Source organism: Dreissena polymorpha, chromosome 16 (genome assembly GCF_020536995.1).
Source record: "Dreissena polymorpha isolate Duluth1 chromosome 16, UMN_Dpol_1.0, whole genome shotgun sequence".
NCBI lineage: Eukaryota > Metazoa > Mollusca > Bivalvia > Myida > Dreissenidae > Dreissena > Dreissena polymorpha.
The window spans coordinates 36,462,864-36,475,260 of NC_068370.1; the positions used below are offsets into that span (position 1 = coordinate 36,462,864).

The 12,397-nt window shown below is 35.7% G+C and overlaps 2 protein-coding genes across 3 annotated transcripts in view; both read left to right on the plus strand.

Moving 5' to 3' along the window:
* The window catches only part of LOC127861598 (speract receptor-like), a 767,747-nt gene that overhangs the window by 646,021 nt on the left and 109,329 nt on the right, over window positions 1-12,397 (plus strand). The window lies entirely within an intron of this gene.
* The window catches only part of LOC127861597 (atrial natriuretic peptide receptor 1-like), a 228,288-nt gene that overhangs the window by 106,562 nt on the left and 109,329 nt on the right, over window positions 1-12,397 (plus strand). Inside the window, exon 4 of the mRNA XM_052400227.1 lies at window positions 12,131-12,327. Within this exon, the coding sequence (XP_052256187.1) occupies window positions 12,131-12,327 (197 nt within the window). The remainder of the gene's footprint in view (window positions 1-12,130; window positions 12,328-12,397) is intronic.

Genomic DNA, 12,397 nt, shown 5'->3' on the forward strand with positions numbered 1-12,397 from the left:
TGTATCAAGAAATTATCTAGGTCTAGTTCGAATATGGGTCATGCCGTGTCAAAAACTAGGTCATTGGGTCACTTAGTGCATTTCAAGGATTTAGCATGGTGTCCGCTCTCTTATTGAAGTAGTTTTCATCTGATCTTTACTAAACTTGGTAAGAAGTTGTATCAAGACAATATCTAGGTCAAGTTCGAATATGGGTCATGCCGGGTCAAAAACTAGGTCACGGGGTCACTGAGTACATTTCAAGGATTAAGCATGTCTGCTCTCTAGTTTATGTGGCTTTCTGATTTATTTTGATATTCTAAGACATTTTTATGCCCTCAAAGGGCATATAGTGATCGGACTGTCCGTTCGTCTGTCCGTCCGTCTGTCCTTCACACTTTGCGTTTAGATTTCGAAAAATGCTCATAACTTCTATGTCGCTTCTGATAGCAATTTCATATTTGGCATGCATGTGTATATGGACAAGGTCTTTCCATACGCACACAAATTTTGACCCCTGTGACCTTGACCTTGAACTTAGGGTCCGTGTTTAGGTTCGAAATCTGCGTTTAGGATTTGAAAAAAAGCTAATAACTTCTACCAAGCGTTTACACAGTTATACTTTTATGTAGTGACAAAGTTACAGTTGGGGGCATCCGTGTCCTGTGGACACATTTCTTGTTTATTTAACCACGAAATTTCATACGGACGAATTTCTATACATTTACAATATTTTTGTTTTATAGAGATAACTTAAACAAAATAACAACAACATGGCCCTTTTTTTTAACGTTCTGAAAGCATATAGAAAGTATGCTGAAAATGGTAAAAAGAACTCGGCTGAATATTAAATCAATTTGCTATCACCATCATATTAAATGAATATTGTTGGAGTATTGATTACCTATCTCACTAAGAATATAATGTCATGATGGAAATTCCCTGTACAAAACTTTTGGTTGTTGACACCATGTATAAAAAAGGTTCAAAACAGTCTTCGAATTAGCCTATAAGCCCGAGTCGATTCTTGTGTCGGTCGGTCGATCCTAAATGCTTATAAAATAGCCCAACCGGGCAATTAAATATTTGAGCGTCATATCAATAACCTGATTTATACGCGTTTTTAAGAGGCACGATTAAATTTGCTATTTAAATGCCTAAAATGACGTGAAATGTTTTAAAAAATTGCATGAACACATGCGGCCGCCATTTTTCTAAACTGTCATGTAAAAATCTGGGTATGTCGCTATTTAAAGTAATGATGCAATTGACGCCCAATAGAGATGAGGTTATTCAAACTGAACATGCGTAGATCACGTTCCGGGATGTTCGCGCATCGGGCACATCGTAATGTTTTAAAATAATGACCAATCTAGAAGCGTATTTAATTTAAGAAGCATTTTCCAAAAATATATTTATAATTTATGAAAAATGGACGAAGTAATTTTTCAATAAAAGAGTCTGTAAGGAATATTGTACGCATTGGGTTAAAACAAATTGATCCTTATTACAGTTTTCCATTCCATGTGTTTTAATCAATTATTCTTGCGTATTAGTAGACGTTTTTTCAACTAATTATTTATACTTGTAGTACTTTCAAATGTTCTGTAATCTTGTTCTGCTACATGACCTACTTTGCTACTTATAATCTGTTTACGAATATACAATACTTTTCATGGCTGACACATGCTTATCAAAACATCAGGAGTAAATAATAGAAGCAGACATTGTCACTTGGTAGATTGGGCAATTAACACACCCAGTGGCCTTTTGTTCTGATTAAGCCACATGCCGACAATTCAGAAATTCACCGGCGATTGTCCTAATAATATTACGATAATAATCAATTTGCTTTAAAATAAAACCAAACACCAGTCAAACTGATTAATGGAATCATTGAATGAGAACATGTGTAATAATAAAGTTACAATAAACAGCATAATTATCTGGTGCATTTTGCATTTCAAAAGGAAACAAAATACCCTTTATTACTATAATCACATGCATCTGTTTTTACTAATTGAAGTAGATTTTCTGATTGTTAATAACTTTTTTGGTGGTCCTGGTCAAAAAAGTCATAACATTTATATTGACCTTTTCGGGCTATTGAACATGTCTTCCGGCTATTCAGAATTTCATCTGATTAGACCGAAGGGCTATTTGGCTAAACTATTTAGCGTGAAGACTGGTTCAAAATATACAATAAGATAATTGAGGACAATAAATATAAAAAAATCTGCAATCAATACTTTTTAACTCACAAATTAGGTAGTCATAAAGACAGCCCTGTTGACCCGAACTTTGTTGTTCATGCATAACTTGTTACCCTAGCAGTTCACAGGGTGTCAACAACTCTGATCTAAACATGGTTATAGAGCACTAATGGGCTTTTCGGCTAGCTGTTTTCTCAACTTTTCACCTTAAATGACTTTTAGATAACGCCAGCAGACAGGCATGATTATATTCGAATATTTCATAGGCTGATTCGGAAAAAAACTCTGAACTTCGTCTACATCACTGTGTCTGTACTCAGCCGTTGGATGAAAAACTGTTCAGATGAGAAAACAAACATTACCGAAAAAGCATAGTGTCATGATAAGAGGAAAATTGTTTAATTATCCGACCACGAATGTTTTCTGTACTCTGTAAGCACGTCTGGAAATCGTTCCTGAACGCATGGATAGGCTGCCTTTATTAACAAGTTTGCTATTCTGTATTCAATTTTGTATCGAAAAGCATTGTGCTAAAATGTGCCATTTACAATCCGCAATGAGATTTGTAATGACCCTTGTCATGGGAAAATGGGCCTTATTCCATATGCGCCTATCATAGATATATTCCACTTAGCCTGCGCATGTCTCAGTCTGGTCAGGAGATACATAATGAGACAGGGGTTTTTCTGCCTACTTAGGGAAAATGAGTCTGACCATATTGGGAATTTTTTATCGACAAAATTGCCCATTTTGGGAATTTTTGTTTTGTGAAACGGCTCTTTTTGGGGAAAAAAAATGAACTAATCATGCTAAAATAAGTCTGTGGTTTAACAATTTTCTTTATATAAACACATGCAAAACAAACACTGCCCAAACACAAGATACAGCAACATTTTTGGCCAAGCTAAAATAGAGCCAAGGGTATTTCATTTCATACTTTACTGTATTAAATGACAATTGAACTACAACTTTCTTACAAGGCTCTGAGCATTCAGTTGCCGATTTTGTGATTGACGGCCCTGGCATTACTTCTGTTGCTATTACATTTTGCTGCGTATCATCCGAGCCTGTCTGTTCAGGGTTACTCGCGGCAGTAATTTCGGAAGATTCTGAGCGTTTCGAAAACATCGATGATATCGTTACACATCCTTTAGCGTCTATTTTTTGTGTTTTTTTAATGTAATATTTACTATTGTGCGAAGTTATTATTGAAAATAAGCGTCTACAGATATGGTATAGAATGTGTATTGTGCGGCTCTATATACTCTTGTATAATGCGGAACAGTTTGAACGTCATCGCTGAGAGTAAATGCATCCGGCAAATACACCAAAAAATCTGTGTCACTAGGGATGGCATTGAATACCAATATCGGTATTCGAATGTTCGCAAATTCATTCAATCGAATATTCGAATATTCGCATAAAATGGCTGGATTGATTTTATCTTATTATGTGTTAATTTCCATTGGTTTGTAAGTTATATCCGTTTGCTAAATACGAGGCTGTTTATTAAGGTTGCTATAAAAAAATTGTATCGCTGTCGACTAATACTATGACCAATACTGTGATCGGGCACAAATAGAATGAAAAACATCGTGTCATTGAATTATATTTTTTAATGATTCCACAGATTTGTAGCAGACCGCGCATATGTAAAACTAAGTTTACACACATTACACGTTGCGGTCTTCTTATCCACAGACCGTGTAAAGTATTCTATACTGCAGAAGGGGCTGGTAGCATTTTCAGATTTGAATTATGGTTCCTTGATGACTGTTTAGTTTATATCATCTGTTACTTTTTATTAATTCACATATTTAAATGTCTGTTCAAACTGTGATCACAAAAACTAAATTTTTATTCGCAAGTAAATTGAAGCCCTTAATTGGTACCTAATTGACAAACAACAGTTCGGGCCCTTTCTTATAGTAAGTATATTGCATTGTGCGATTTGAGTAATTAACACATTTTAATGGCTGTACATACTGTTATCACAAATCTTAATAATTATTCGCCTGACAATTGAAACCGTTAATTGGCACCCCATTGGCAAACAACAGTCGGGGCCTTCCTTAGAGCCTGTATATTGCATTGCGCAATCAACACTGATACGGGCTGCGTTATCAGTTTGACACGAAGAATGTCATGTCAAACATGTTACTCCCAGGTGATTTCGGTTGCTTTTTAGTAAGCGGTGCGCAGGTCATTAAATATTGGTGAAATTACGTTTGGATAAAAATGCGAATATGTGAATATCATTTTTATTATTCGAATGCTGACCATTCAATCGAATATTCGAATAATGTTGCCATCCCTATGTGTCACTAAAGGCTTTATTACGTCGCGAATGAAGGGAAGTCACTCTTTCGATAAAAATTATGTTTACTTTTTACGATTTTGGAAGATTTTATTTTTTGGAATTGGAAAAATGCAATCAAAATTCGATTGGGAACGGGTCCGTTTGATTTGGGAATGCCTCCGTTTCCCTGGGGCGCAGACAGTGCTGAAAAACCCCTGTGTAACCATAACACAATGAGTGATTTTATAGCGAACAGCATTGCCTCTGACCAGACTGCGCAAATGCACAGCTTGGGCTTAAGATACGAGGGCCGTAATGCATAAGACCCATTTTCGCATGTCGCGGCCATGAAAGAGTGATTTAAATGTGTAGATGGGTATCTGCGTTTTAATCAAATATTAACATACAATATATTTTGATGGTGAAGAAATACACTCATAATAAGGCATGTGAGGACACACATGATGTGCAATCCGGTAGTATAATTTTTAGCTCGGCGGTTTTTAGAGAAACACCGAGGTATTGTCATAGCCAGCTCGTCCCCCATCCGCGTCGTGCTAAAACCTTAACATTGGCTTTAAAATCAAAGTGCTTCCACCTACAACTTTGAAACTTGATAATTATGTAGCTGCACCTTGATGAGATCTACATGCCACACCCACTGGGTCACAAGGTCAATAGTCAAGGTCACTGTGACCTCTGATAGAAAACTTTAACTAACATAGGCTCTTTTCTTTTGACAAGCTGTCATATATTAAAATAGGCACCTACTGCCGGGCGTTGGCACCCTCTATGCGGTGCTCTTGTTTCATCTTACAAATTCAATAATGTGTGGTTTGACAATGATAACATTCATTCACTATGAAAAAGCTGGTTACGCAACATTCAACTATACTATAGAAGTTATATTTTCCCGCATCTATAAATAGCCTCAGATTATGAATGAGTAGTGCTGAGCAAATGTACTATGTCATTTAGACGCAGCAGAAAGTGGACTATTTTAATCATTCATAGACATCCTCTTCCACAACACGTATAATACAAACATAGTTTATCGATTTTTTATGCTCCCCGAAATAAAATTTTGTCGGAGCATATAGTTGCCAGTTTGTCCTTCCTTCCTTACTTCCTTATTTCCGTCACACTTTTGTTACAGCTAGTTTCTCATAGCACCTTCAACACTTAACCGTTCTCTTTCATATTTGGCATGTAGGTACCTTGCATGGACCTCTACCTTTTGATGAGGTTTGAGGTCACTGGGTCAAGGTAACTGAGGCTGATAATAGATTTTTCAGTCACTCGTTTGTTACAGTTTCTCATAGCACCTTCAATACTTAAACGATCTCTTTCATATTTGGCATGTACTGAAAAAATGCTGTCATAGGTCTACCCGTTCATAATTCGGGGGTATAAAAATGGTTCCAAAATGTGTCATTTTGTGTATGTTCACTTCATAAGTGGGGTAAAAAATACAGACAATTGGAAAATAAGCGTCAATAAAATTAAGACCCCATCAAATTTAATTCCGATTTTTTGACGTAACTATATTGATAACTGTAAACTTATAGAAATTCGTCGGTATAAATTTTGTGGTTTAATAAAAAAACAACAAATACCTTGACTTGTAATTTCGTGGATTTCAAATAAAAACAACTAATTCGTTGATACGTACCGTAAAAACGCAGTCATAAGTCTACCCGGCTCATAAGTCGGGGGGTATACTTTGGTACCAAAATTGGAGATTTTGAGTATGTTAGCTTCATAAGTCGAGTCAGAAATTTTCTGTTTACGAATTTCATAAACGGACGCCATTTTAAATGTACATGAAGTTGCGGTAGTATTCTATACATTGCATATGACGTCAATCACGCACTAGTTTCTCACTTATACCAAACTCACGTTCAGCAGCACTGTTGTTGTTTAAATTCTCCGCAAACTCTATAACACGTATTTTAAATGCATTGTCATAAGCCTGGCGTTTGCGTTTGCCAGGCATTTTCAAAGATTTATTGTAAGTCCAGTTGTGTTTTTGTTTATCTAATTAATAAATGGTTGCACTCAATAATCCACGCTAGTAATTATCCACACACTATTTTCCGCTTTTAATCCGATGAAACAATATTATCACTGTAATCCAATCTTTGTTCTTTTAATCTTACTGTCAAAACAATTGATTAGTGTCTCGGTAAAACGTGTTTTTATAACATTGATTGACATACCCAAGAGACCGCTAACTACACCTTTTTCTCTGAAACAGTTTCAAAGGTGGAGCTATACACGTGCTCAAGCATAATGGGACGATTGCAAGCGAGTTACAAACACGTGATTGGTTAAGCATATCGCTTCTTTAAACAAAGGAATCCAATTTTGTCGGCGAGAAAGGTGTTCTTTATGGCTTCTTGACAGGAAACGGCTTTCCTTTGATGACGTCAAACTGTCGATTCACACATATTGCGAATTTTTTTTGATGTCCTTGATTCTTTGTTTACATGAACAGTAAAGAAACAACACCTGCTTACATGAAGACTTTGGATTAAATTATCAAAATAAAAACAAGAGTAATTGCAAACTGTGATTATATTAATTGGTAAGTATCAGTAAAAATTCGATGTTTTGTTAGTCGTAAATCAACGATTTATTTTTATACAACAACAACAACTATTGCCGCGGGGATCAATCTTCGTCGAATTTCATTATTTTTTCATGGAATTTCATTATTTTTTTCATGGACCACCTCATAAGTCGATACCGGTTTTTTAATCAAATTTTGGAGGTAAAAAATCTCGACTTATGACTGCGTTTTTATGGTAATTTTGTGGATTTCAAATTTTTTGGGAAAAACTGACCGTCATAATAATTAAGATTTTATTAAAACAACCAGAGTAATAACGAAGCATAATCTGCTAATCTGTGTTGACAGCAAGATTTGAGGTTAATGTGCACTGAATCATGAAAGTGTTGCCAAAAATTATCGATAAGAGTGATAAAGCGGCGCACTGTGGGTCCCTTGCTTGCTAATTGCCATCAATGTTGTTTTGACAATGTTTGCAATTCTCAGCACAATCAATCCCCTAGTAGTAACACTTGAGTAATAAGCTCCCCAAAATACTCGAGTGAAAATCATTATGTCTCTTTTAACTTTAATTGGCACTAATTAACAATATGTCATATGTGATAAATCTGCAAACTGTTAATTTGACGGCGTCATGTAAAAGAGAACAATCGTTGATGTACAGTTTAAATACCGTGCTTGATTAAAAAAAAGTATTATTTCCCAAACACTTATCAAGAAAACAACATATTGTATTATCTAGCATATCTCAATCAAACAATATCTCTTTCAACATGGTTGAAAACGGGACCAGTTCAGACACGTTCTCCTACAATAGCAGGATTGCCCGACCCTGCAAAGGCTCAGTCTACGACTGAAGCATTAATGGCACAGGCCGCTAAAGATTCAGTGGAAGAAATGGTCAATTACACAAAAGGAAATATCTCAGATAACCCACAACAAAAGAAAATGTTGGAAATTACATTTGGAAATGACCGATTTTGAGTTAAAACTGTATAGATAATCGTTGGTACTTGAATTCGTGGTTCAGCGGACCAACGAAATGCACGAAAATTCGTAGCACACAAAATTTAATGGTTTTACAGTAACATGTTTATTATATTAAACAAACCCAATATTATAGAAGTTAAAAATAGTTTTACCTTGCAATTTGATAATTAGTAATTATTCAACTACACACTGCGCCATTATTTACGATATGTGTGTATATGAATTTTGTAAACGCAAGCGTCGGCCATTGTAAGGAACTGTACATGAACTTTGTAAATCGGAAATTATCGGAAAATCATAGATAAATGTATTCGTCGTTTTAATGCGTGGGCCGAGTAATTACGGCAAATCGGACCTCAACTTGCGTAAAACACTTGCTCAATTAACCGTTGAACTCCACCTCCGTTCTCTGCAAAAGATTCGAAAGACAGAGCTATGCATGTGCTAATATTTAATTGGACGATTGCCATTAATGAACAAACATACGAAAGCGGCTTTCCTTTGATGACGTCAAACTGTCAATTCACACAGATTGCAAATTTTACTATCTCTTTGTTTACAATTCCAGTAAAAAAAAAACACTTGCTAACATTAAACTTTGGTTTAAATTATCAAAATAAAGCAGAAATTAAGTTGACTAATATGATTCTATTAATTTTCGTCAGTTAAAATAATACTTTTTACGCTGTTAATCAACGAGTTTTCGTGAAAACAACAACTTTAACAACCATTACCGCGACGACGTGTGGATCGATCTACCTCGATTATTTTTTTTCATGAAGGATCTCATAAGTCGAGACTATAATTTTAATCAATTTTTGGAGGAAAATAATCTCGACTTATGATTGCATTTTTACGGAAGGTACCTTGATTGGACCTCTACCGTTTGATGAGGTTTGAGGTCACTGGGGTCAAGGTCACTGAGGCTAATAATAGATGGCTCCGTCATTCTTTTGCTACCGTTTCTCATAGCCCCTTCAATACTTAACCAATCGCTTTCATATTTGGCATGTAGGTACCTTGCATGGACCTCTAACCTTTGATTAGGTTTGAGGTCACTGGGTCAAGGTCACAGAGGCTAATAATAGTTATTTTTAGGTGTTTATTAACACATACATTGACAAAGCTCTATATATGCTCCGTTAAAATATATTCTATAAAACACGATATTCCCATTATGTTTTCATTTGTTAATAAATATAGTTGATGAACTTAAACCTCTTGCATGAATTATACAACTCTTTCTCACGTGGATGCGGCAGATGCTGCAGGTTCATCGTAGTTAAGAGAGAATTAACTTGAAATTTTGGGCACTAACATTAGTTGTTCGCAAGCGAACCATAGTTACAATATTTGTTTTAAAAAGTGGACCTTAGGTTTCTTACAATATCTGTTTAACAAGAGCACCGCCTTACGGGTGCAGACCGCTCATCTATTTTTCTTTTATAAGGTGAAGGGACTAATCGCAATACTTCGATAAAAAAAGATCGAGGGGTGGGGTGGATAGGGCTGTGTATATGTGGGGGTGTAGTAATTTATTGCATTATATTTCAAAAATAAAAAATAAAAACGCAAAAAAATATATGTTACAAATTTGGGGGGGGGGGATTCTTTAGTGAGATAGTTGGACGGTCTTTCAAAAACAAAATAATCAAAATAAATATTTTTGTTTTTTAACCATGTTTCTAAAAAAATATAATTGGGGGGGGGGTCAGAGGGGTGAGTGTGTGGTCATTTATAAGATGATCTTTCAAAAAAAAAAAAAAAAAAAAAACTTTTGGGGGGGTGATTCTGAGGGGAGGGGGGGGCATGGGGGATGATTTGGGTCAAGTTTATTGTAGTATGTCAGGTAAGAGTTGTTTTGTCAAAGTATCAATCAAATCTTATCATAAATAACAAAGTCGTGGCAATTTAAGCAAAATTTAATTATTTGACCTTGAGAATCAAGGTCATTCAAAGGTCAAGATAAAATTCAACTTGCCAGGTACAGTAACCTCATGATAGTATGAAAGTATTTGAAGTTTGAAAGCCTTGATACTTTAGAAGTAAAGTGGATGTAAACACAAAATTTAACCATATATGAAAAGTTACTAAGTCAAAAAAGGGCCATAATTCCGTCAAAATGACATCGAGAGTTATGCAACTTGTCCTGTACAGTCCCCTTATGACAGTTTGAGAGTGTTCCAAGTCTGACAGCAATAGCTTTGATACTTTGGGAGTAAAGTGGACCAAAACACAAAACTTTAAGAAGTTTTCAATTTTCTAACTATAAAAAGGGCACATAATTCTGTCAAATTGCAAGCCAGAGTTATCTTACTTTGCCTGCCCAGTCCCCTCATGATAGTAAGTAAGCGTACCATGTTTTAATGCAATAGCTTTGATACTTTATGAGAAAAGTGGACCTAAACACAAAACTGAACTGGACATCAACGCAGACGTCAAGGTGATGACAATAGCTCATAATTAATTGTTTCCAAAAATATATGAGCTTAAAACGAATGCTAGATTTTTCGTTTGTTTTAGAATGAACCTGCCTATGAAAATTTCAACATTTCTATATCTCAGGGCTCTCGGAAAGGCTTAATTATTCGTATTTGTACGCATAAATTTGAAAAAGGACACAGTCATGTCCCAAACCAATCGAGAGTCCTTGGTATGCACGTTTTTTTGCAATAAAAATGTATAAAAATATCGAAAATTGTGACATATCCAGCAGCTAAAATGTACTGAAATTGTCCGCCATTCAAATCAGGGCTGGTTTTCAATGTGGTTTCATTGTCAGGGTAACCATTTAAACAAAAAGCGAAACCCGATCTGCAATTGAGACTTTTTTGTTATGGGAGCGCGTATGCTAGCTGGGCCAATCAATATCAAGCTCATTTACACCTGAGATAACTTTGTTAAATGAAACGTTAGAGGAGCTAAAGGTTCATTATCCGAGCTAGCTAGACGCATTATATCGGGTGTTAGAAAGCACATGCAGCATTTATAGTTTGCACATTAATTTGACGGGGGCAAACTTACTGTATCTGATTGCACATAAAGTGCCGTGTACTGTTCATAAATATTCTTTTACAACAACCAATGAACAGCGTCATCTATATTTAGATTTCCTTCAACATGTATAAGTCATTTTTTGGAAATCGGGAGAAAGTTAAAGCGATTTTTTCGAAAATAAAGCGTTTTTTATTTTAATTTGTCATAATTATTTTTATTTTGTGTTGTCTGTACACGTTTGTTTGGTTCTAATTTGTTTTCAGCAAATCTTATGAAAATAAATATTGTAATTGTAAATGTTTAAAGCAAGTCCTGTTTTCAATATCATATACGAGAATTACTTTGATATGTTTGCTGACATATACAATCATTGTTTTGACAGACGACACGTGCTGATATAAAGTTTGTGTTTCGTAATACATAGGATATTGGATTTTTGGTGTTTGTTTGGGAAATAAAACAAAGACCCAGTCCGCGGTTTTCTATAGGCCTTTTGTACTGACCAACATAATAATTAATAGTGCACATGCTTATTTAACATTTAGGGATAAGAAACATGGGTTCTAGACATGTTGGAAGAAAGTCATCACGGGGATCATGGGTGTTCCGGTTAACGATAGCGTGCAATCGCGACGATTTGGGGTGTTTGCTGAACACCGCGGGCAGTAGCATGTCCGTCCCCCACAAAATGTCACCCATCAGGAAAAGTGATCACCGCGGACAGGCGTTTTGTTTAAGTACACGGTGCCTGTACTGTATATTTTGCTGAAATTTGAAGATGTGTGAAAAATACAACTGGACTCCTACTTTTTCCTACTCTTCCTTTTGGACTCCTACTTTTTCCAAGGGAGGAGTCCATGGACTCCTGTTTTAAAATCCTAGCAAGAGACCTACATCTGTCCCATTTAGGTGAACTGCAATCTGAATATCAACGAACTACAATCTGAATCACTGAAATTGCTGTTTGTGTACACTTTAATTACGCAATGGTCAGTGAACGTTACCCCACAATGATAACTGGTATTGAATGCATGGATAATGCTTTTTAAAAGTAATATATTGTATACTTTATCCTGCCAGGAAAACCTGGGAGGAAGTGAAGCTGGACTGTACTGTGCACAACAGAAGCAGTTATTGCGATGAAAATTCATATTATGAAAGGAATTATCGCTGCTGCCTGGATTACAGCTGTTATATAGCTAAAGACACATGCACCTTAGTTGATTACAACGATAGAAAGTGTGAAATGGAGGGAGGAGAGTATCATAGCCGGACACGTAAGCATACTTATTGTTAAGTATATGGTTGTCTTATTTAAATTTATAATTGTTTGAAGGTGAGGACACA